General features: G+C 35.8%; 3 protein-coding genes and 1 long non-coding RNA gene across 7 annotated transcripts in view; 3 read left to right on the top strand and 1 right to left on the bottom strand.

Moving 5' to 3' along the window:
* LOC116168260 (synaptotagmin-10-like) overlaps positions 1 to 26591 on the bottom strand; it is a 120784-nt gene that overhangs the window by 67301 nt on the left and 26892 nt on the right. The window contains exon 1 of one of the 3 annotated variants that reach the window (XM_031483978.1): positions 11894 to 11973. The exons of 1 other annotated variant lie outside the window; for it this stretch is intronic. In XM_031483978.1, the coding sequence (XP_031339838.1) occupies positions 11894 to 11972 (79 nt within the window). In that variant the 5' untranslated portion in view covers position 11973. Of the gene's footprint in view, positions 1 to 11777; positions 11974 to 26591 lie in introns of those variants that run through there. One more of the 3 variants, XM_031483979.1, reaches the window with a different exon arrangement.
* LOC116168265 lies at positions 1725 to 10585 on the top strand. The gene is made up of 3 exons (XR_004144739.1): positions 1725 to 1909; positions 10153 to 10343; positions 10402 to 10585. It is a non-coding gene; the product is annotated as an uncharacterized LOC116168265 (long non-coding RNA).
* LOC116169109 lies at positions 16395 to 17546 on the top strand. Its single transcript, XM_031485136.1, has one exon. The coding sequence runs from the start codon at positions 16395 to 16397 to the stop codon at positions 17544 to 17546; it is 1152 nt and encodes a 383-aa protein (XP_031340996.1).
* Positions 25416 to 25960, top strand: LOC116168264. Of its 2 annotated transcripts, XM_031483985.1 has the most exons (3): positions 25416 to 25595; positions 25647 to 25767; positions 25822 to 25960. In XM_031483985.1, exons 1-3 carry the CDS (start codon positions 25517 to 25519, stop codon positions 25934 to 25936), a joined length of 315 nt encoding a protein of 104 aa, XP_031339845.1. In that variant the 5' UTR covers positions 25416 to 25516; the 3' UTR covers positions 25937 to 25960. The 2 variants fall into 2 exon arrangements, with proteins under 2 accessions (XP_031339845.1, XP_031339844.1); XM_031483984.1 differs by having other exon boundaries at positions 25647 to 25960.

The following is a 26591-nucleotide window of genomic DNA, read 5'->3' as shown; positions in this document are numbered from 1 at the left end:
TGATGAAAACGCATTTTTGATAATACAGATCAAACTCAAAATGGACTAGCGCTTGCACACCTACACTCGAGCTATTGCAATTGCTGAAATCTCAGTCGGACAGTCAGCCAGACAGCCAGCCATAACGATTATAAAAAGTTAATGAGGAAAAAACCGCAGCTATCAAATTTTGCAGTTTTCCCCCTCCTTCTCTTTTCGAGCAGGGTCCACGAGGTCGACAACTTGAGAAAATGCCATCCATAAACAACATCCCAAAGTTTCATTAACTTCCGATCTTTTTCACCTAACGCTACTTTCTCAAATGCTTTAAATTCTTCAAATCGTTTATGCGGATGTTTTAATATTACGCAAACCTATTTCTTTTTAAAAAGATCTGAGTCTGTCAAATAAACTTGGTGACCTGTTTCAAACAAACTTGGTGACCTGTTTCTGGTAAACATACCTTTTTTAATTTTAACAGGTCTGTTGTACAATTCAATTTCTTTTAAGCTGGCCTGTTCAGAAGCGCTTCGCGTAAATTTCGTCGTAGAGGTGTCTCTAGCCTCCTGATAACGAAAGTTCGAACCTTACTTCAGGCATTCGCAGGCAGTATGTCTCTACTCACTACTACCCTAAATGACTTAATTACTTATCTGCTCCAATACAAAAACAAGCATATGCATTAGGGCGAAGAGAAAATGATCAATTTGTTTTTAGAAATGGGGACGCCTATACAGGGTGGTGACTTGCGTCACGCATCATAGGGATTTTAATGTAAAATTCATAACGTGCCATTATTGGCTCCCCAAATTCCTTTAGAGCAAAAATGTATTAAGGTTTTTTGTAGAAAAAATTTTTTTACGTCAATCAACTGTATTAGTTTTCAATTTTTTGCATAATAAAGACGGAAAATTGGAAAAATAAGACCCCATCTTTTTCAATAATCTGTGATGCCATGGAATTTTATAATACAAAAACTACGCCAATATCCGTCATGCCATGGAATGTCTGCTATAAAACAAATCAAATTCTATCAAAAAGTATTATATTTAGAACAGCGAATTCAACAGAAAGAAAGACCAAATTACTAAAAACGGTTTCCTAATATAACAATTTACAATAAATGTTCGAATAAGTCACCATTAACTACAATACAGTACCTAACCAAGTCGATCATAAAATCCATTTCGAACTGCTGCTAATTGATAAGTGGATATCTTTTTGTTTTAGAAAATTCCATGGCATCGCAGATTCTTGAAAAAGATGCGGGTTTTATTTTCCAATTTTCCGTCTTTATTATGCAAAAAATTGAAAACTAATACGGTTTATTGACGTGAAAAATTTTTTTCTACAAAAAACCTTAATACATTTTTGCTCTAAAATAATTTGGGGAGCCAATAATCGCATGTTATGAATTTTACATTGAAATCCCTATGATGCGTTACGCAAGTCACCACCCTGTATATAGAAAAGTTGCCTTTACTTCGAAAAATGTGGGTTTGACTTTATCTTTGGCTGCACAATTGGCTCTAAAACAACATGTAAATTGTGCCAAAATTGTATGCAGCTCTACGCTTATTTCCTTCAAAATGATATTTAATTTATTTTTTAAAAAGAAAATAATCCAGAACTCACCATGGGGAGATGGCCGCACATCGAGTTCCACCCGCCCACCGTCCACCTTAGATGCTCATATTTTTTTATTGGTTTAAAACTTTTAAATATTGATTTTTTGTTTCAGAGACTGGTAGTGCGGTTCTAGACGCTATTTTAGACCTTATATAGCCATCACGTGCATCAAAACGGCAGAGCGCAGTTGATGCTTCAGCGGATAATTTGACGCAACGTTCTATAGCTTGTGAATGGCATGGGAACTCTCACTTGGAACTTCTGAGATCATTCCTTTAAACTACCGTCGAAAATCAATACTGTAAGTGGAGGCTGACTAACCGTAACTGACTGCCAATCAATCAAGTCAATATAGTCTATAGCTTGAATTTTTAATAAAGGTACTCTCAACTCACGTACTTTGAACTCCAATAATTGTTTATTTTTTCTACATTTTAACAGTCTTCTTAAGCCTAATTCTCTTAGATTTGGAGTATCGGCCAGCATATGACAACATCGTTGAATAGAGAATTAAAAGACCTTTCAACTGATATACTATAAGCCTCTACCTCTTATTTAAAATTTTAGGGGTTTCCACTCTCACTCTAAGGGTATTACATTTAGGGATGGAATTGTGTTACACATTATGTAATTTTAAAATATAAAATCCACGTTTTTGGCAGTGGGGATTGCAGGGGACGTTGTGCTGACTGTAATATTATTGTAACTAAAGTAAAGACGATATACGATCCCGAAGTAAGGCAATTATGAATTATAGTAACCTTTCTTTTTTTGGTGTATTCATTCGCACAAAGAGTTCAACTTTTCATTTTAAAAATGTTTATTTACGGAATATTTTTCTTCAGTTTTATTGTAAAAAATTACTAAACCGACCGGGACCCTTGGACCTCCGGGCCCGTGTTCCATCGACACATGTAACACCGGTGAATGCCACATGCCATGATTTAATTTCTCTGGTCCCCTCTGCGACAGACTTACGGAAATATGTACAATAGACATTGCAGTGCAAATTTCATACAGATACTTTTGATCAGTTCTTCCAGGGTAATTGCAGGGAATTCAATTTCAATTTTTTCAAACCTTTTGATAGACATTCTTTCATAGCTTTTAAGTTGTTTTTCAATTTCGCTACAGTAGCTTTTACGCCCAATAGTGTTGCCGTCCAAATACCAAATTACGTGCAACTAGCAAACAAACCATTGTAATGATCGTCCTAGAGAAACTTCAATTTGTCTTTAGTATTCCATTTTTGACGCCAGCATTGACTACAGTAGGTACTATAACATACAACAGCTTGTAATGAAGAAAAGTCAGTGTTTTGTTCTAAGAATTCTGAAATATTACTTTTAATTACTTGTCGAATTACCGGAACCTGGAGTAAATGATCCACCTCTGCTTCCGACAACAGTACAATATGCTCTTCCGGTATAGTTTTTGATATAGATGATTGCGTTTAACGCATTTATAAGATAAAATGTTTATGAATCTGGGTGATATTAAAAGGTCATTTTAGCAACCAAAGAAGTCATCGCAGAAATCCGAAAATTCGCACAGTAATACTAGTAATTACAAAAGGTAACTTTTGCGGATATAGAAATTTTGATTTTGAAAAAATAGTACTTTCACTAGCTTTCTTTATAAAATTCAAATAAAATTAGTTAATTTGGCGATCTCACGAGTATCTACCTCAAAATAGACTAAAATCTGCACATCTACACTATATCAGAAAGCTTTTAGTGAAAATTTGAAGTCTCTATAGCTATTGTAATCGCCGAGATCTCAATCGGACGGCCAGCAAGCCATAACAAATATATATTTTTTTCCAAAAATGCGCTAAAAGCTACATACTGTAACTGATTTTGGAGTACAGAATTCTTTAATATTTATTTTATTCGCATCTGTGCTTAATTATGTATAGATTTCACCTTGCCTCGCCTAGCCAGTTCACCCTTATGTAAGGGGCCTTTTAAAAAATGCCAGACGTAATCGAATTAAAGCGTATAACTAGCTAAATTAGATGATGATTATATAACGAAGCGAATTTTAATCAATTGTCAAGCTTGTCGTCAACCACCGCGAAAGGTAAACAGCGACGGTGATAATTAGCCATCCGAGTGCGTTTAATAAAGGCAATATATAATCTCTGTTATGTAACCTAAAATTTTTTTGAATAATTATCGTGAAATTCAAGGGCCTATTAAAAACGTTTAATTAATTTTCTATTCAAGGTTTGTATCTGTTTGAAAAAGAACACGTGCTAAAAATTCGTAGTCCGCAGGCGAGTTTCGCCTCTGATTTGCAATTTAAGGGAACTTTAAAACAGAGGGTTTCGTGAAGTAAACAAAACAATTTCTATAATAAAATTCACCTTTTCTATAGAAGGCAGTTCGCTATACTGATGAAATTAAGCTCACTCTGATACATGTAAAAGTAAATGTTTCTATGTTCCAGTGTCTAACCTCGATAATTAAATTTAAAGCGATGAAAATTCCAAAGTTGAAGTTGTGTGTAAACTAATTCATGAACAACCTTCTGCCTTCAAAGCTCTGTGGAATATTAAATTTTGAGATCCGTACTGTGGATATAATATAATTGCAATATTTTTGCTTTTTCTTAATTTTCTAAGGACGCGTCTTGCAAAAAGCTCTTTTACTCTCCATTTCTAAGGTGCACCAAAATGTAGAGTTCCCTGATCACTTATCACGTATTAAACGGTCCTGTATTATTTAGCAATTATAAAATTCGACGAAGCACATACCGCAATTTTAAATTCCGACGTTAAAATAAAGCTTCCATTTAGGGCAATTCTGATCTGGCAATGTGACAAAAAAGACAAACACGCTCATTCTTTCTGTTGACAGTTAAAAAATTCCGTAATTTTTGTGGCGCGGTGGAAAAAAAAGGGAACAAACCCGGTAAAATTGTTACGTTGAAATTACGTACAAAGTGTTAACGATAAACGCTTAATCATCTCAGCAATTCCTTTCATGTATGAGATATCTGAAATACTCTTTTAAACAAAATTGATTATCCTATTTATCACTTCATCTTCTTATTTTGTTACTGTGGCAGTGATCATTTAACGTTAAAAATATGACTACCCTATTTTCGCTGGCAAAATACTGAATATTTCATCAAGAATAATGGATTTCAAGGGTATATCGATTTTTGTTGTAAAATGAAATGTGTACATTTATCATACTACCTCTAAGAGTCGTACGCTCTCTTCTCGTGTGATTGACATCAGGCCTTTAAACCTTTAAAAATGCTGAGTGTAGTCCTATAAATGTCATTCAAAATCGAATATGTATTATGCCGCGTGATTTTCAAAGGACTTGAAGAAAAATGGGAGTATTTCTGTTTTACCGCATGATCTCTGGATGCTTTACGAAGCCTATTAAATTCACAAATTGCTACTAAATGTGTACTTTATTTTAGACAGCAAAAGTATAAGAATTTTTATTACGAAGGGCGTGGTAGCCCAAGTTATGATGAAATTGGGCTTCGTATATCTGGCCCATACAGTATTGGAATGCACTGAACAAAGGACATACTTCTAGCCAGTTTTGTAGGAATTTAAGTTTGGGGTTATCACATTTTTTTCTACTCTCGTGTGTGTTACTAACGTCACACATCGATAAAAATGTGTAAAGCTTCATTTCACGAACCGGTGTGAAGCCCCATGCTTTTCTTATGCCATTTATTTCACGCACCGCTGTCATAAGAGCCGTATAACGCTATATGTAAACCATTTTAGAAAAGTTTATGGATTAATGATTCTCCGAAAGGGTAGTATTTAGCCTACCTATCGGAATTAGAACCTTATGGGGTCACTGCTCGATGTTGAAAAGCGCCCTTAGTGGTACAACGTACACATTGGTGATATCCGAAAGTTCGTTCTTTCTGAAAACGGAAAAACGCGTCTTTTTTCTTAGAATTGGGTGAGCTCTCGGCGATTCAATATTAGTGGCGACCGTGACAGGACGCAATGACCGGAGATACACTTTAAAATACCATGCAAGATTTACGTTTGAATTGATATTGTTTATGAAACAGCAAATGTAAAAAGAAGTAAAAAGAAGAGTAGTTTCTCCATTCATTTTCTTACTACAATTAAACTAGGTACATAATTTCATTTCATGCTGGCCGGAATTTATGTTTTTACTCTATGATACAAAAATATGTATTGAATAAGGAGGCAGGTAGGCAATGAATCCGTGAAAGTCGATTTCAATAAATTTGCAAAAAATTAATTTCATTGCAATGTTCTAGTATTAAGTTGGCGCTCAACGAAAAATTTTGATATCCAAATTAAAAGGCGTACAACATTTTCATCTCGGTGCTGATTGTTAAATAAATCCAGTGCCAATTACAGGCCACAGAATGATACAATTGTAGTGTATTACATATTTTTAATTAATCGCGCACTGAGCTGCGCTATTCTCTGATTGGTTCTCTCCCTCGTTAATTCCGTAATTACTGTTAAATGTATACAATTACTATAAGCACCAATAAATTTTACTAAACCACAGGTAATATGTATCTCACCACAAATACGTACTTGAAGCGCAAAATTATTATTATTCACCACAAAAGCTTTATACTCATATGATGCTGGTTGGAAATCGGGTATCTAAAGTATAGATAAATTTAACTTTAACATCTTCTCATTTGTGAAAATATAATAAAATGGGCCAGTCCTCATTTTACGTTTAGGATCAACGCAATATTGGTGTACTAAATCGTATCGTACGCTTAGGGGTGTAGTAGAAACAATTTTCATTATATAAACGAAAAGGGAGCACGGTTTCGCAGATAACTGAAAGAGCCCACGCTTCAACGGCTCTGCGTGGGAGTCATTCATGAATAGTCATTTTGAAACGTAACGAGAATTTGGATGTCAAGGTTAGTTTTGAAGAGAATTAGGTTAACGCTTTAAAAACAACGCTAGATGCACATCTGGCACTTTGACATTTAGTGGAGAGACCCTTTTTAACGTTATAACTGTATAGAACATTATTTTTATAAATGAAAAACTTGCTTCCGAGGTTTATCTCATGTTTACCAATTTCAATGCGCGCCAATATTTTTAATTGCACCTCTGATCTCACGATCTGAAAACCTTTTATGTTTAATTATTGCAGCAGAAAATTGGCCCGATTCTGCAGTAATAAATTTCTAGAAATATTGAAACGCGGAATAACACAGACTAAGTATTTTATTATCCGAATTCTGCATTTGTGAAAAATGATTCAGATATGCAACATTTTCAGTTTACTCAAAAATAGAACAGGAATGACAGAAAGCTACGATCTGGATGTTGTTTTGGTGCAAAATTGTTTCTAAACAAAGCCATCTATATTAAGCTACATTAAATAGATAGATATTTACAGGAACGGTTCGGAAAATATAATTGGAAAATTATTTTAATTGGTAATGAGAAACACAACATTTCATTTGGTAGAATGTAATTGAGTTTTGTAAATAAATCTGTCGCTAATTAGACGGGTTCCTCGAAAGGAAGTCAATTTATTAATAATTAATTAATTAGATAAGGGTGAGCATCTCAATGAAAAAAGTGTAAGTAATGCATAATTTACTGAAGTTTCAAAGAGTGTTTGATCGTGTGCAAAATGAAAATTTTGTTTATCGTTCAAAAATAAATGTAGCAACAAAAAACAGTACATTTTTTGCAGATTTTCAATGCCTGCAGGCCTTTTCAAACACCTTGCACGAAATTGAATTATTATTGGGTTATAAGCATAGGTACCTACGTGTTTTGGTAGAGACCGTTTTTTTACTGTCGTCTTTTTACTTAGTTTTGTTTATCATCGCCGGAGATGAAATTGAAAGAAATCAATACGCAGAACACGACGAGAAGGTTACCGTTAAGAGAAAATTCTCTACACAGAAATTGTAATCCGTTTTGCATATCCAAATTAGAAACGCATGGAAATATATTCCATTCATAACGTTTTTTCCTCAAAATTTTATCTGCGCTAAAGGAACCTGTCACAGTGTTCATATAAATGCAATGTGATCATGGGGTATAGTGTACCTATAGCTCAAATGTGAGAAATGTAGTATGCAGTATGCAAAACAAATATAGCTTTGTTTATAGAAAAAAAAACATTAATCCTACCCTTAGCGTTGAAAAACTGGTGGTAGTTTCTTGTGTTTTTTTGCGGAATACCGGCACCGTTAATTGGCGCGAAGTTAACCGATCCATACAGCTTCAACTGAAAAAATGCTGAGTATCTTTCATTTTATTTCATTTCATTTTTATTTAATTCCTTCGACAAATAACATTTGTATGGAACAAGTCAATATAACATTTAGGTAACAAACAAACAATTAAATATTGGAGCATATACAAAATTCTTGTATATGTTATAGAAACACCCATTGACTAGATACTTGTACAATTTCTTTTTAAATTTATTCCAGGTAAGGCAGGTTCTTATATTATGAGGTAAATGGTTGAAAATTTTAATTCCCGAAACTAGTGGAGAATTTGTCCTATTTTAGATCTGGCCAATTCTGTTCTGAACTGATTATTATTGTGTAAATTATAAGAGTGCACAATTGCACATCTCTATTTGTTTTTAATTTCTCCTGACTATTAAAAATAAGTTTACATATTTCAAATATATACATGCCGGTTACGGTAAGAAGGTTAAGTTCCCTGCTGATCTCCCTGGATGACCGTATCGTCGGATTTCGTATTCATGTGAATTCAGCTTTATTCAATATTTTTCAAAATTTTGACGTTTGACTGCTTTTCATTAGGGCTCTGTACGTATGACTCCGTTGACTTGAATTTCAAGAAGGCTTCCAAAATCAAAAATATTGGTGCTGCATTAGAGTGATTTAAGTTTTGATCTCCCTTCTAGTTTTAAAACTAATGGTCAATAATTTTAATAACTCCAAATGAAACATCGATGAATTATTAGATTCCTTATACCTATCTGTTATGATTTTCGCTTTATTTTAGATTTTCTAAAATTGAGACCGTTGTGCATAATTTTCTTAGGGGGCCCTGAAATCAAAAATGTTGAAAAAATCTTGAATAACTTTAAAACCTTTGATGCTGGGCATTGGGAAATGTGGTATCAAACGACGTAGATTTTCATGTAGATTTCGAAAATTCAATAAAATACAGGTTGTTCTCTTTAAAATAAGAAAGCGCATTTCCACATTGACAGTCTTTGTCCGAAAAAATAGTCTATCCTCAAAACTACTTTTACGCTACGGAATGTTTATTATTGCAGGCACCAGCCGTATTTGATTCTAGTAATAAACTAAAACAATATACAAGAAGTAATATACGAAAAAAAATAATGAAATTTGAAGAAAATTTCAATAAATTGTCATTTTATTTGGATAGGTAACCAGGTGTAATTTGGGCGTCCCATTAATGCTTTGAAGCATGTATATTGTATAGTTACCCTAAGAGTATATTTTGTCAGAGAAAATTCGGCAAATCATAATTTTATATTACTCTAAAGAGCATAATGCGCGTCACTCTGTAATTGGGCGAAAGCCTGTTGAGCACCCAGAACAAAGAGGAACAATAAATAAATTAATAAATTTTTATTAAACAGCTCCTTACTGAGTAGGTAACTCCTCATAACTCAGGTTTCTGGGGGAAATGATCGTGGCGCCTTCTAATCTTGAAGAGAAAGGGGTCAAAGAATTATACGCCAGACTAATCAGCATCGCTTGTAAAACAAATTTTCTTAATTTGGTATTAGTTTCACTTTTATTCGAAATGGATTGCGTATACTTACCAACGCTGGGTTTGGTCAGTTTTTGGGCGCGAAGTTTCTTATCCTTAAGAACATGTGTACCAATACCAATTTTCAAAGTGATCCGACGCTTTTAAACAAAGTTATCGTGCACACGGATAAACAGACAGACGGACAGGTACACAAACGGACAGACAGACAACATACAGACAGACAAATAAACAATACAAAATTATAAACTATGTCGAGGATCGTTAATAAAGGGCAAAGGTGTAAAAAAATTATGGTATATGACAATATTGATTTTTTGTTAATTTTTAGTAATAAATGTAGAAAAAATTCCTTCCTTGGTGCAAGCCTCGACGCTATAACCAACTAAATAGCAAAAAAAGGAAAACAATAAATAGCTCTTAAGATAAAGATGGACGGACAGACGGACGGACAAAGTGGCCACAATAGCGCATTTTATAGGAGATGCGCAAAAAAGGTTTCAAGTTTCCAATGAAATTCGGTTACTCTCTAGAAAAACCCCTAAAATTTAAATAAGGAAAATCGATAAACACATGTCATTTTAGACGTAATTGCATTCACTTTACAAATAGGTGGTATAATTGGTAAACCGTGCAATATAGAAAAACGTAATCTCCTAATTCGAGGATGAATTTTTCTTCTAATCCATATTTGTTTTCCATATTTTCTTAATACAGTAGATATGTTGGTAAATTGAGTCTTTCCCTGAAATTGCTTGCATGCCACGTTACTTTTTTATTTTCATTTTATTGCTTTTATTTTATAGTGAGACTGGGAGCTACTCTTTGAAACAACGGATAGACCAAAGCGGCCAAACGCAGTCGGTGCTTATAAAAATAGGCCTAGCTCCTAGCATATGAAAACCGTTTCTTAACAGTGTTTCCAAGAGCAAGTTTTTGTCTATTCGGACGTCGAAATTGTGACTACGGGTATGATTTGGCTCACCTTGACGACAGGGTAAGAAAATCCAATTTGATAACGGTTGTATACTAATTTTAGGTACCTTTCGATATAGCTTTTGCATACCTCGTCCAAGACAACAAATTTTAATTTCAGGTCTGTTGTTTATATTCGTAACTTCCGTGCAAGAGACTAAATACCTAAAGATTTATTCAGTGCAGACAGAGTAATACATGCTTCAACGTTTGCTAGGCAACTTATTTGATGCCGTTCGTCTCGTTAAATGCATAGCAACTTTGTATAAGTAGCAATTTATGAGTCAAAGGATTGGTCCTAAAAACAAAGTTTCAAGTATATACCCCCCCCCCTCCCCCTCCTTCCGTTACCAGCAATAGTCGGATAAAATAGAGATAACTATAAGACATAATAGATATTTTAGTAATTGTCAAATTTTCTAGTTTCTAGAGTGTTTGTGCAAGAGAAACAGAAGCTTTGTTTTTGCGTTTTCGAAAAAAGTCCTGCATTATTTCGAACTACTCAAGTGCCACAATTTTTAATCCCTTTTTGCTCTTTGGTAAATAAGGTTTTCCTTTACCAATATCCAATAAATATTAATTTCTTCTCATAACGGTCTCAGAATTCTGCTAACGAAATAAGGAAATGTCGCGAAACGTTAACACAAAGAAATATGCATATTCACATTGTTATTGAAATAAACCTCGACATTTTACGTAATGAAACGCACCTGAAGTATTGTCACATTGCAACTGCTACTGTAATCAATTTAATATAGTGGACTTTGACAAAATTTTCGTCACAAAATAAAGAAAAACGTTCTTTAAGAAACTGTGATTCCTGAGCTTGAAGTAATGCAGGACTTTTTTGTATTCGCAGTTTTTTCGAACACACTTTCACCCTCTTGCACAAACAATCCAGCGACATACTGTACAAAATCTTTTAATTGTGGAAACGTTTGCGTTACAATAATTTAATGGCACCTAAGCAGTGCGATTACAGATTGTATAAAGGGGCTTAAATGGCATAAAGACACGTAGTACAATTAAAAGCGTCTAAATTAAAATCACTGCGGGCTAAACGATGTTATAGTTAAAGACAGTAAACCAAAAAATATGTTTTGCAAGGAATTAAAATTAAGAACTTTCGCGTTTTTCTGGTTATATGAAATAATGAAAGCTCGAAAGTTGAGCCAACAACAACATTCCTGCTGAAAAATGTATGCAATGCGCTTTTGAGTTAAAAATCGGAAAACTTCCCAAAGTAACCTGGAATTATGAATAGCTAAAGTTTGCGTAACAGTCACTGCTTAATTAATTAATTAATGGACAATATTCCATTATAAGGAATGAGAGAGGATATTATAGGAGAAAAGTTGAAATTGAGGAGAGTTTTATAAGTTTTAATTAAACAGGCGGTAATGAGCTTTCCAGCTGTGCGGGGTATTTTCTGTGCGTAACTTTAAAGAAAACTTACTTGAGCTTTATTACTATCGGCAAAGTCGGTAATTAAAACTTTATCAAACTGCACTGAGCGCAACAGTTTTAATTTCTAAACTTCACATCAGACAAGTAAATTGAGAAAACACTCACCAGAATCACTATATATATTCGAGTTATTAGATTCCTCACTAGGAAGGAGAGATGGAGCAGGACTTCTCACTAGTCCCATGATCGGATGGTAAGTGTGCGTCTCGGCGCTTTCTAAAGTTGGCGGGACAGACGCACGCATTGTGACGTCAAACACGACCTAGCCACCGATTGGTCCAGGCCAATGTCGGGTCTGGGTTAAGGGTAGTTGTAGCAAGGTAGTCTTGAATCCCAGACAGCTCGAAAGCGTTTCCCGGATCGAACCCCAGACTCATCTGCGCCCTAACTGTGACTTGTTGCTCATTAGGTAGCGTTACACAAAACGCTTTAGTTTTCAGCCTAACGCGCCTTCATTATTAGTGGTTTTCGTATACTCGAAATTTCCGGCACGAAAACAGATGCAAATTCCTTCTCTAAACTCGCATAATACCCACCAGTAAGCTCGGTCAAATTTCAAACAGGCATTATACCGGTATTAAATTTTGCGCTGACCGATCTCTGTAGAAACTATTTTACGATACGGACAGCGAGTCAATTTTTCATTAAAGACCACATCAAAAGATCAACGATGCCTTTATAAACCTTCCACTTGTTGCACTCAGACTGGGGCCAGCCAAATTAAGTAACGTTAGCACCCTTTTTAGCGCATTTTTGCAAAAAATTTTTTTTGTAAAAAGTAGCTTTTAATCTCACTGGCTGGCTGGCTGGCTGGCTGGCTGGCTGGCTGGCTGGCTGGCAGCAAATGTGGGCGCGTAGAAGAACTCTTGTAGAAAGGCAACGGGTGTACGTGTATCTACAGGGCCGTGAAATTTGTCAACCTTAGGGACATGGCTACATGATGTGGGGTTGGCGACATCTGGGCGTCATCCTCGAGCGTAGTATACTAACGTGAAGGTTTTTCAGTTTTTTCCTATCTTCTACTACAGTTTTGGTCCGATTCTTTTGAAATTGGTGTCGTCGGAAAGATGTTGTAAACGCGCACAACTCCTGCGTGGCGGAATTTTGTTTTTTGTCATAGGGGCGAAATTAACGACCTTTTGCGAGGCGCGCGCGCGCGTCTTCGAGAAGTAGTCAACTTCGGGCGCCTTTTACCTTCCGTTGCGAACTCACGCGGTTTAACGTTTCGTAAATCTCGAATCGCTGTCTCTCTTTCTCGTGTCGCCAATAGAAGTGAATTGCGAGTGAACGGGACGTCGGAAGTGGGTACCGTAAAAGAGAATGTGGTAGCCCGCGACACGATCTCACTGATGGTGGAGTCAAATCTTCAAACGCGAATTGCGGGTGAACGGGACGTCGGAAGGGGGTACCGTCAAAGGGAATGTGGTACCCCCGACACGATCTTCACTGATGGTGGAGTCAAATCTTCAATCGCGAATTGCGGGTGAACGGGACGTCGGAAGGGGGTACCGTCAAAGGAAATGTGGTAGCCCCCGACACGATCTTCCTGATGGTGGAGTCAAATCTTCAAACGCGAATTGCGGTGAACGGAACGTCGGAAGTGGGTACCGTCAAAGGGAATGTGGTAGCCCCCGACACGATCTTACTGATGGTGGAGTCAAATCTTTAAAAGCGAATTGCTGGTGCACGCGGAAAGTGGGAAGCGGTTAGTGAATGTAGTAGCCTTCGACAAGATCTGTTATTGATGGTTGAGTCGAAAGTGGCTAATACTGATCTGCCACACAAAAATGCGCTAAAGTCCCTTCGATCTCAAACGAGGACTTTGATAATTTTTTTACAAGCGTTCTTCTACGGGCTCGCATTTATTGCCAGCTAGCCAGCTAGCCAGCCAGTCAAAGCTACCTTTTTACAAATAAATTTGCAAAAATGCGCTAAAAACAAACGGTGGCTGCTCGACTAATATAAACGTAAAATCCCCGAATTATCTTGTTAAATCACATCAAAGCATTCGATAACTTAAATAAAACGAAAACCATAACAGATAGGTATTGGGAATGTAATATGTGATCGACGTACATTTTTTTCCACATTTGAAAGTGCAAAAAAATAAAACAGGTTTCATTTGAAAAAATCAACTTTTGAAGGTTCGCAGTTATTAGACTTGATCGTTAATTTTAAAACACCCTGTAGAAGGGTGATCAAAATTTAAATCATTCGCATGTAGCATCACGTCAGTATCGTTGATTCTTGACTTTTTGAAGTTCAAGTCAACGGAGCGATCAGTTTTGCAGTGGGCGGCTAACTCCGATGATTAACGTGAATGTTTTTATACTAGAAGAACAATAGTGGATGCCAAATGTCATGGTAATCGCGTTTGTCAATACTGATGTTCGCCGTAGAAAATAGTGATAATTATCATTTCCGTGCTTTTAATTCATAAGAACACTAGTGCTATTATGAAAACCGTAATGACTAATGACATTCAAAGTATTCATGCTAAATCTGTCATATTGATTGTGTTATATAGTCGTAGATTAATTTACCGACCCGAAAGATAGAAGATCTCCAGGTAAAAACTATAAAATTAATTTTGAGCTAGAGCCTGGTGCGTTTGTTTGTTTAACATATTTTATTTTTGCCAGTGGCGTAACAAATCTTCAAATAGTATATTATGTAATGAGCGCTATTAAGACACGAGCATGAAATATGAGTGTCTAAATAGCCATTAAATGCAAGTTTCATACACTATTTTTTCTATGACTATGATGAGCTATAAGGAGGTGATTCCACACTGGGTTCAAAAGCGGTTCAAAATTTGATATTTTTATTGCGTGCAGGTAGTGAAGTCAGGCACCTTATTAAAGCATGCGCAGGGCGGAGGACGACTGTCAAATTTAAAAACCGCCGAATGAAATCTTACGGTTACGTTTGTATGGGAATTGAGAGAAAACACAAATTCGCTATGCCCTGCAGCTGTCAAAACTAATAAATTTTAGATCTATCTTTGGTATGGTAACTTTGATTTTCGTAAACTATGCGTCGTTATCCCGTGATATTGGTCGTAAACTGAAAATCTGTATCGAAATAGGTGGCAAATGTTTCATATATCAATTAAAGTACCTATAGGAGTATAGAAACAAGTTGTAAATCAGCATATGCATGATTAAAGCGCATTTTTAATAATACAAGTCAGTGTTTGATTAGCGACGTTTAAAATTATCGATCTCACGAGTAATCTAACACAAAATAGACTAGAGCCTGCACATCTACACTATAGCAGAAAGCTTTTAGTGAAAATTTGAAGTCTCTAACTATTGTAGTTGCTGAGATCTCACCCTGCCGGCCAGCCAGCCATAACGAATATAATAGCGTATTTTTTTCACAAATGCGCTAAAAATATTAATAGGTACTACTTAAAATCTTCATTTCAAATTTGCTAAATATAAGTTAACCGTTTTCTTGTCGTTGGTATGAGGAATGTGTTGAGACGGTGCGTTAGTATTTTATGCCTCTTCTAATCGGAGTAAAATGTAGAGTCCGCTCACTTTGAAGGCTCAAATCTCAAAATCGCTGGAGCCGATATTAATGAAATTTTTGGAACGTATGAATTGGTAAGTTGTTGTTAACATACGTAAATTGTAAATTTTTGCTGCCGGGACTTTTTACGTTATCGAATTTTCCTCACAAAAAAGTACTCTAAAATGCGTGATTTGTCGCGATGTACAGGTCCATAAATAGTTTATTTTTCCACGAAAATTCATACATTTCGGGTATTACATAACCCAATTCTTGCTGTAGCTATTGTAGAAAAAATTATGGAAATATCTTGTTCCCTTTTTGCGTAATTAGCGGAAAAGCAAAAACATTGCAACGCAGCTATTATTGAAGGAAACGACTTCATTCTTTTTTTATAAGATGAATAAAATAGCAAACGTCATAAATGCGTACATATTGTCTGAAAACAACTTGTGGATGTTTGTTTTTGTGTAAATTAGCCAATACTCTACGTACGAAACAAGATGAATAATAACCTGCGGTTTTCATGTGTGATGTGCGGCAAACATGTTTTGTTTAACTGGAGCGTTACAATACAATAACCACAGATGGCCATGGCCAATGTAATGTAAATTGTCATTATTATTCTTTCGTGGGTACCTACAGGAACACATGTTTGATAAACATATATATTATTCAAAACCAGAAAAATGGATTGTGGTTCATAATATTTTCTTACATTCAAATATATAAAGGCCCATTGCTCATCCAGAACTACATTAACAGTTTAGTTGTGACGACGTACCACTATATCTATAATAAATAATAAAATGCCTCGTTATGTGTCCGTGGAGTTTAAAAAGATTGTTGTGAAGGTAAAAAGGTTCTTCGAAGAAGAAAAAATGAATGGTGTAGATCGAGTTCGGCTCAATCAAGTAACAAAACGAACTGCGCAATGCTTGGGAATTAGCGAAAAAACAGTTCAAGGGTGTCCAATGAAGCAAGTATCAGTGGTATAGTTTCAGGACCAAAACCAAAAAGTGGTAGACCTAAAATAGAGATCGATGATTTTATGAAGGGCGTTATAAGACGACAAATATTAAATTTTTATATGGAAAAACGGTTTCCAACCATAGCCGAACTCTATCAACGACTGAAAGACGAGTGTCCAGATTTTCCGCAAGTGTGCAGCACCACAGTAAAAAAATGGGTAAAAGATATAAATTTTATCTATCGCAAATTGGAGAACAGGCCTATTTTAATGGAAGTGAATGCAATAGCTGCTAAAAGAGCCGAATATCTATACGCCATCAAAAGATATAGAGAAACGGGTTGGAATCTATTTTTTACAGACGAAACATGGTGTGGCGCAAACCATTCAAAAAAATTTGGTTGGGTGGAATATATAACCCCGGAAAACCGCGACAGCTTTAACCAATATCGAGGAACCATTCAAGAAATCAATGGGTACAGGGGTGGAATCAAACGACCTTCTGGAGCTGGGCAACGGATCATTATACTTGACATCGGCAACGAAAACGGTTTTTTACCAGGATGTAGCAAATGCTTCATTGGGAAGAAAGGGTCAGCAGATTATCATGACGAAATGAATAAACAGCATTTTGAGGAATGGTTACGATATGTCTTGGGGGTGATGCCCGATAAGTCAGTTATTGTACTTGATCAAGCACCTTACCGTACAATGTTGAATCCTGAATTTCGAAACCCAACAACTGCATGGAGAAAAGCAGACATAATTGAATGGTTAAATAAGCGAAAAGTTCAGGTACCAGAACACTTCGATACATTCGATCAAATGACAAGGCCTTCACTTTTGCAATTATCTCGCATGTACAATTACAAAAAACAGTATTTTCTGGAGAAAGTGGTAAACGATGTTCGACAGGATAAAGTGAAGCGTCTATGGCTTCCAGTAGCCCATTGTGAGTTCAACCCCATTGAATTGATATGGGCGTATGTCAAAAATAAAGTTGCAAAGCTAAACACAACATTCAAAATTAAAGACGTATTAGACCTCTGCAAAGCAACATTGGAAGATGTGCCAAAAAGCGTTTGGGCTAATTGTGTTCACCATGCCAAGAAAGTAGAAGATATGTACCGAGAAAAAGAGAATTTAATAGATGTCGCCATAGAACCTTTGGTAATAAATCTCAACGACGAGGATAGTGATGACGCAGTTATCGACTTTGATGAAGATGATCTCGAAGAACATAGCGATAATGATGATAATGAATGTATATGAGTTGACTGATTAATACAGAATAACAATTTCATGCTATATTACTTAACCGTGTACTTAGCGTGTGTGCCGCTTTATACGAAACGTTGCTGCAAGGTACAACTTTGCGATTAAATGACCTTCCCCCCAACTCCGCTCGAGGTGTTGCGTTTATCTCTTTCGTTCAAAATATATTAATTCCTGCAGCCCTTCACATTTTTTTGTCATTGATTCTATTTCGTGATCATATCATTTGGAATTGTCCTTTATCGATATGAACAAAACTTTTTAAAGTGTAGCTTATAATAAGCGAATAAAAGCATCTGTCATTTTATCGCTGTAACGTTTGCGTAATTATACAGAAATGCATAAAAATGTAACGACGTATAGTTAAAGGTGTATTCTATCACATACGTAAACATTATCCCATTTGAGTGAATACTTTTTTTGTAATTAAATCCTAAAGTTCTGAGTTCGTATACTTTCATTGAAAAAGCGCGCTTTCCCGTACATATTTCACTATCACATTTTCCCAAATTTAACAAGAAATATGACATTACGTACAGAAACCTAGAAATAGTTGACGATTATAGTACGCTTTATTTGATAAAAATCGGTTGGGTAGTTTTTTTTTGATAACCGTTTAAAGCCAGCGGACTTCTACATTTTACTCCGATAGTAGTCAACTTCGAATGTGGTTTTAAACATTGGTGTATAGTACGAATATTGTCAACTCAACTTGTGATAGATTTAGGTTCTCAAGGGTCTATTCGGACTCGAATTTTAAGGGATCTTTTAATCAGGACACTAAATTACAAAACGATTCCCATTTAATCCAATGTACCTACGTAAATAAAATTTCCCAAATTACTCTTTTCAGGCAAGAAAAACAAGTGTTTTAATTCACGACAATATACCTCCATCAAATTTCTTCCCTAACCGGCGAGCGATTCAAATACATGTAAGTAGGTGTATTATTATCTTTGTAAGTAGTAAAAGGTACTAGTTCACTCTGTAGTAGACGTAGGTACAAAGTTATAGGCAGCACTGTATTTGTGTTTTTCTTTCACCGTTTCGTAGAATATTCGTTTTATGTTTCACCGATGTAGGATCGGGGAAGAATAACCCTACCACAGAATGCACTGTGTGTCGTAAGAAGCTGCTAAACAACGGCAGAATTAGTGCAACCACGAGGACTGGTTAAAAAGCGACATATTCTGAGCTTTAGTTGCTGGCGCGACGAGCTTTTGGATTGAATATAGAATGAATCGGAGATATCCATGGTGTGAATTAACTCAAAATGGGGTTGTATATAATAGAGTCGTTAAATCCCAAAAAGACACAAAACCTTCCCCATACTAATTTAATTTACAATTGTACGGTCATCTTTTGGCTATAATATATGATACGGATTTATGAAATTACTTTAATCCTGGTAAATTTCATAAATCTGTAACAGATATTATAGTCAGAAGATGACCGTTGGTCGAAACTAGTCACTGTTTTTACAATTGTTCTATTAAATTAGTATGGGGAAGGTTTTGTGTCTTTTTGGGATTTAACGACTCTATTGAATATAGAACTTTGGCGATTATGACTTTTAGCAAAGAATGAGCAGGATGGGAGTAGGTCTGGATATTCTTTTTTCCTACTACCAGCTACCAGCTATTAGGTTTTCTAGTTGATGTCGGAGCACCCACCTCATAATCTGAAGCTTTGCCATCAAATGCTCCAACAGAACTTTTTTTTTACAGATATCGTGTTTATCAATGGAACTGGCACACCACAACGTTGACTTTAACATATGCGGATTCTTTCCATTGGATCAAACTTTGTTGTATGCCGTAAGTATGGGCCCAGACCCCAGTGTGAATCTTTCGAATAAGGTACGGTTTTGTTAGAATGTATATAATTATCCTCGCGACAATCATGCAACCGTATTTTACTGACGAAATTATTTACCGTTTATTTGACTACGTATCATGTTGATTAAGAATGGTGTACTACTTTCTATGCGAGTATACCTTATGGCTCTTTTTATAATATGACTTTGCCTCTCCTCAAGAATGCAGTGGTAACAACACATCCCACATCCTTTGAAATCATGCCGAAACACAATTTGTCCCAGCCTTACACGGTCTTGAGAAAATTAAAAGTTTACCATAGCTACACAAGTTCAAGTGGTACTAATTTATTTTACTTTAAATATTATTGACTGTTGAGTGTTGATATCAAGGGCCCGTCTAACAAAACAGTTCCACCAGTTGCGTGCAAGTGAAGTATAAATCTTTTTCAGATTGTTGGTGCAGCTTCTTCTTACTTAGTTATAATCATACAATTTGAACTCTCTTCTGCTACTGAACGTGGATCAATTGGAAATTTTACCGTTTAGTCTGATTATTTGCACTGGTGTTGGTAAAGGTTTTTCATAAATGTCAAGTGAAAGGTTAAGTAGGTATGTTATTGCAACCGATATTTTTAAATTTCCGAATACTATCGTTGCTCAAATAAGGCTTTACTCTATTGCATGGAAACGATACATATAAATAGTTATTTGTTTAAATCCTTACATGTTTCTAAAAATTTCTGCTTTTAGTAAAATTTCTTAAATAAAGAAAACATATTTATACGATGTTTGAATTATAGTAATGTGTAGTGCACTCGTTTTGCTTAAAAATAGCGTTAGGTACATATATTATTCTTATCATTTATTATTTTTTTGATATCATTCCTTTAATAATACTTACTTGGATGTATACTACGGTTACATAGGTAGGTATATACTTACTCCAATAGTGTCAATGATAACGCAAAAGGTAATTATCTACTTTATTTTCTGTAGCATTGTTACGATTTTACAAACCCATTGCATTTCCACTAACTTAAGATTACTTTTTCCCCTTCTTCTTCTTTTTTTGCGCATCGGGCCAAGGAAAGCCACGAAATTTTAATAAATCCTGTACATTGTGGCACGTCGCGTAGGCGTTCTCCATTGCAGCTTCGTTAAAAATGTCAACGGTATACCTCGCACTTTTCGATCTTCCACCTCCACCACCGCCACCTCCTTTGCGAGCTTTCTTGGCTTTACCTTTGTCCCCATTTTTTGCATTTTTAGATTTCTTCTTTTTCTTACCCATTGAGGTATATCTTTAGTGCGCGTTTCGTACCTATACAGTATGTAAATAACAATTGTTTGATCAATGTGGGACGTTGCCATGGATGCTTGATGACGTATGCGATTTGACTACAGTACTTGATTAAGGTAGCAGACTCGTCAACCATTTTGGAGCCCACTGACAGTCTAAATCTGTGCACAGAAAAATTAGTTAATGTGTAAAAATGCATTAATAAACGTTAAAGTAATCCATGGTTTTTCTTTAAATGATAAGATACTGCACCCAGAACATGCAACGTTTTGCAAGCAGTAGGCTCCAAAATGGCGGACGCGTGAGCTGTGGTATACAGGGCGACAATTTGAAAACTTACCACCCCCCATATCTTAGTAAATAAACGAGATATTTAAAAAAATCAAAATTCGTTTCGGTAATTCGGAGAGGGAATCACAATGACATAGTTGGCGACGCACCCCCTCCAACCCCCTCCGCCCCAGCCACCCCAACTTTTAAATCTTAAATAGTGACCCCCCATGTGTGATACGTCGTTGGAAAGCTCTGAAAAAATGCTTTCCAACCATACCAAATAACATTTGGGTTAGTAATTATCGTGCAAATCAAAAAATAAACATGGAAAATCGTATTTAACTTGAACTTCCAAAGCCGACTCGACAGCAACTCATTTTTGATCGCCAGTTATAAACTATTCTCAAACTCTTGTCGAACCTTTTCAAATGTTGGTTTTGCAATATTTCGACATTCTTGAATTATTGTCTGTCTTAGTTCGTCTATGTTCGCCGGTTGCGTTTTAAATACGACAGATTTCAAATGTATCATATTAGTTTATTTTTTGATTTGCACGATAATTACTAACCTAAATGTAATGCTATTTGGTATGGTTGGAAAGCATTTTTTCAGAGCTTTCCAACGACGTATCACACATGGCGGGTCACTATTTAAGATTTAAAAGTTGGGGTGGCTGGGGCGCAGGGGGTTGGAGGGGGTGCGTCGCCAACTATGGATTTTGATTTTTTTAAATATCTCGTTTATTTACTAAGATATGGGGGGTGGTAAGTTTTCAAATTGTCACCCTGAGTAGCTATAGATTTGGCCACTGACAAACTGTAGTTGAAAACAAGGTTTAAGAAGCATTACTAACCAAAATCTCACCATTTTTAAAACGATAGTGAGGTAAACTCAAGCTTCCAATTACTTATTTCTCCCTCTACAGTTTACATCAATCTACATGGTATGATTTTTATTTGAATCTGTTTGAAGAACTACCATTTTTGGTATTTTGAATGTTCCTGATTAGGTCAAAGTTGTTTTTGGATAGACTCCGTATTAATTTATGCAGTTAGGCTGTTGCGTTGCGTTCTTTAAGTCAATAAAAGAATGCCCTCACAATCCCAAAAGGCCGTAGCAATCACCTTTTGTCTCGACTGACAAACCTTGAACTTTATCGGCGGCGCTTCTCCCTTTTTCTTTATTCCATCGACTACCTTTGGGACAGTGAATCATAGTAGATACAGGACCATAATTTCATCCCCTATTACAATCAATCAATATTTGTTAATAATACCGTTTGGCAAATTTTTACAACGAATCAAATACATAAAACTAAAATGTATGTGTGTTTTAATCTCCATTTTTGTTTCCTCCTCTAATACGTAACTTGGTGCCTTTCCGTTTAGACCCATAGTCATTGGTAATCTCTTTGTTCACCCCATTCCTTCAACTCCCATATCTCCGTTCCGTACATAAGCACCCCTCTCGCCATTGCATCAACAATGTTTTTCTTGCTCTAAACTCATTTTTGAAACTCCTTTCTCCCACGCCTGTTCCATTTCCACTACCTCCTTTTATCTTAGTTCCCTTATTTTGCAACGAAGCACTCGTTTTCGCACAGGAATTATATCAGAATTATATTAATGGAAGCTTAATCAACAGCCGGTACTTCGACGAACTCAAATAGGCTCTTCCTTACGAGTGATTGCAGTTTGGGACCTATTTCTAGCAGTGAAAAATAGAAGGTAAAAGTAATGTTTTAAATTGTAGAGCCGTTTTAGCCGCTGATAAGAAATATTTTAATAACTCGCAGCCTCTAAAAGCCTCGTCCTTTGGAAGGCGAGAGAAAATTAACATTGTAAGATTTCATTTCTCTTCGTTCATTGATAACCGATTTTAGTTTCCCAATGTTAAGCGATAACGAGCATTAAAACTGCAAGGTCGTGCAGTTTATTTCATTATCGCAAACCTTTTGCGATTGACCCGAAATTCCCTATAACAATAGGCATTACTCGGCTATCGAATTTAGAAATTTCAGTGCGGCCATTTGCGTGAGCAGAAATACCGGTAGCTACTCAGATGTGTTGCAGGAAACCTATACTCAAATGAAGCGCGCTTAATTAACTTGATTTTTAAAGTGGTCCCAGTTTTTTATGATGACCAGAAGCCGAGAAATTAAATAAGGAAGAATTCTGTTTTAGATTATTCGCCAGTAACCGATTGCCTGACTCTACTGCAGTTGAGTTGTAAAATAATAACATAATTTATGTTTTATGTAATTTTTCCGCTGATTAAAGTTCAATTTTTTTATTCAACTAATTGCATTGTTAAATTTCCAGGACGAACTTCCCGCAATTTTAGCATTTCCCCATTATTTCGTTGCATTTGGTACCTACCCTAAGTATATTCTTCTCTTACTTCCTCTACTTTTTTCTCCCTCCATTTCCATTCTCCGTTTTCTCTCCCCCCCCCCCCCCCCTCTTTTCCAAATCTCACCATCTTCGATTTTCCGACATTTAACTCCATTCCCTTTCTTTCCCAATACTTTTATATTCTTCCCATCATTTCCTTCATCTGTTCTACCTCTGTTGCCATTATCACTGTGTCGTCCGCGTATGCCAGGGACCATAATTATGTCTTCTTCCTATTACGATCCCTCCACTTTAACTTTAAAACTTTTTTCGTATCTCTTTTGTAGAAATTACGGTTGGTGTACGTGGACATCTCTTTCTCACTCTTTTATATGCGCAGAACACTTTAGACTTTTTCCTTCCTATCCTTACTCTCATTAGCGTCTCTTCATATAATTCCTTGATTCTGTCCTTAAACTTTTTGTCTATTTTCTTCCATCATTTTCCATATTTTTTCCCTTTACACTATTTCAAACACTGCCTTTAAATCCATGAAAACCTCTACCATCTGTCCGCCCTTTTTAGCACATTTTTTAAGAAAACGAAAAATGTGTTATTGTTTTCGTTTTGTCCGTCCGGATCCACTTGAAGTACTTCTAGGGGAATGGTCATACAGTCCTGGAATTTTGCAGTAGGTAGCATATTCCTTGATTTTATCTTTCATGGTATTCTAATTAAAAGTCTCAATGAAAGGAACCGTTTTCTATACCAACTACTGCTGACTTTTCTATTACCATGCGCTAAATAACCCCAAAAAATTAAAGTCTGCAAAAACTCTGAAATGGCATCCTTAATAGACCCAAAATGAAATCGGAATAAGAAATATCAACTTCAAGATATAAGGAAATACAATGGCAACTGACAACAGGAGTAGGAAAGTACTGAGTCACAATTGGGAAAGGTAATCTTAGACGTGACATCGCTTCCTAAATTAAATCAATATATAGTCGGAACAAACAAGTAAAATGGTTGCGAATTGCCATTGGACCCCCTAGAATAACTCACTCGTACCTTCTATTGAAAAAAAGTAAACCACAACACAATGCCCTCATACTACCGTATAATACAGATTTAGAACAAATACAGAGAAACACCCTTACACTATTAACAAAGTACCATACATCACCCTCACTCCTTCTACTATACAACTTTACCTTCGTCGTTCTCGAGAAGGTAGAGGACTTACAGACAAAACTATTGCACCAAACCGCTTTGGCCTAATAATTTGACAGTCTAATTACCGCCGCACCGTCAGGTTTCAATCTTTGTAAAGAACACCTTTTAAGGAAAATGTATTTTACTGAATTAAAGTAGAAACTTTTTCCTGTGTTAAATTGGAAATGCTTATCTGCCTTCTTAGCAAAAACATGTTGTTCTAAATACCCGAACTTTCAGATTGCTTATTGTAGTTAAAGGCACTTTCGAAATTGAAATTAACATTTTCTATCAGTTATACCCCTAAGAACAAATATTGAAAAAAACTGTACAAAAAAAAGCGTTGGAGATTTATTAGTAGGGTAAGTTCCATTCACCTAGGAAATGTATTTCATTAATTACATACTAAACACGATGAAAAACAAATGTTTTAAAAGTTAAGGCTTATCAATCTTGAAAACAACTACCGCGTAGACATATGTTTCTAGTTAAACCAACACACGTTGAGAAATTGATTACAAAATGTGTTGCCCGTTTTTATAATCTACAAGGTGTCCCCCGAAAATTAGTATCTCCAGAAGACGCGGCAAAATAAATGATTTGGCAAACAGCTAAACACTTATATTATCAAGGGGGGCCAATTTTTATGCAAATATAATTCTTGCAACTTTAACTCTGTTTTAGGGATTGCAACCCTCACAAATGCGTGCATGGGACTAGGGGTCAAATGACCCATAATTTGGAAGGCATTTTCATTATTTACACCACCGTTTTACCAGTTACCAAGAAATCGCGCCTTCAAGTTTCAAAATTAAAAAATTAATAAAAACTTTTGAGTAAAAATAATCAAGTATGTCATTCAGTGAATGTTTCTTTGCGGAACATTTTGAGTTCAACGACCATATCAATCCAGACGTTTTAACAAATATTTGCAACTCAGTGTTTAATTCTTGATATGGATAATGTGCATCTACCTCGCATGTATAAAAGCTAACTACCGAACACAATTTTTTTAATTAGTGCCACCATGAACACCAGAGTTCTTGCTTTATCACTAACTTTTGCAGCACTTTGTATTATACCGTCAGAATTGCAACAAACGAACAGTAAGATGACGATTTCATTAATCTATTTACTTTACTCATCTTTTCTTTCAGATTCCACATGCTCTACTAAAGTAATGTCTGCAGCGTACTGTATTGTACAACGAATCAAACAAAAAATTAATGCCTTGCAACTCAACACAGCTAGCCAATCTGAAAAAATATGTTTCGCGAGGTATATTATAAATGAACTATTACGCTTACTGGGGCTTATGCCCACTACCTGTAGTGGCTTGGCAGACGTCATAAATGGACTGTTTATTACAACTGGAGGTCTCGTTTGTACTCTGGCTCAAATTTTGGAGTCATTACTTGGAGGACTCCTAGGTGGCCTTTTGGGATAAATTATGATTATTAAATATGGGTACCAAGCTATTTCGTGTTTTAATATAGTCATTTTGAGTGTTGCATTTTTATTGCTTTTTTTGCATGCGATTAATCATTGGGATACGCAAGTTTGATGATATATATCGTACAACTAACCGATGCTAACTGGCTAAATATGAGTAATAGGAAGTACCTACAAATTTCCTGTTTGTGTCATAAAATAATAACTCAAAAATGCCCAAAATATTTATATTAAAAAATAGAACATCATCTAAATTTTGCCGCGGAAGCGGAAGCCCTGCTGCAATAATTGGATTGACAAATTACCTAGCTTTTTTACTTAAAGTGTAATTGTAATAGTAACCAGAAAACTGTATCATACAAAATGTACCAAATTTTTGACAGAATAGCTTCCTAGCTCAAACCAAAAAGCAGTATTCACCGTTTAATGTCTTCGCACGCTTTTTTTGTGTTTATTGCTAATACTTATTACTAATACATAATTCATTTATTGTCTAAAGTCAGTAAACACAAAGCTCCTTCTTCAATCGGCACATTAGAATAAGAATGTAGGTAGAGAGGGCACCGACACCCTCATTAAGTTGTCAATGACCCACTTTTTTGTCGGCGATCTGTTTACAGATGAGATGGGTCAGGTTCTCCTTTTTTTAA

The sequence above is a fragment of the Photinus pyralis genome, unplaced genomic scaffold (assembly GCF_008802855.1).
Source record: "Photinus pyralis isolate 1611_PpyrPB1 unplaced genomic scaffold, Ppyr1.3 Ppyr1.4_LG4, whole genome shotgun sequence".
Lineage (NCBI taxonomy): Eukaryota > Metazoa > Arthropoda > Insecta > Coleoptera > Lampyridae > Photinus > Photinus pyralis.
Note: the sequence above shows the minus strand (reverse complement) of the source record. Positions and strands in the feature narration are given on the sequence as shown.

Coding starts and splice junctions, on each gene's coding strand:
- LOC116168264 (XM_031483984.1), top strand. CDS start 25,517: ATGAACACCAGAGTTCTTGCTTTATCACTAACTTTTGCAGCACTTTGT. Junction 25,596..25,646: donor AGAATTGCAACAAACGAACA/GTAAGATGACGA, acceptor CTTTTCTTTCAG/ATTCCACATGCTCTACTAAA.
- LOC116169109 (XM_031485136.1), top strand. CDS start 16,395: ATGGAAAAACGGTTTCCAACCATAGCCGAACTCTATCAACGACTGAAA.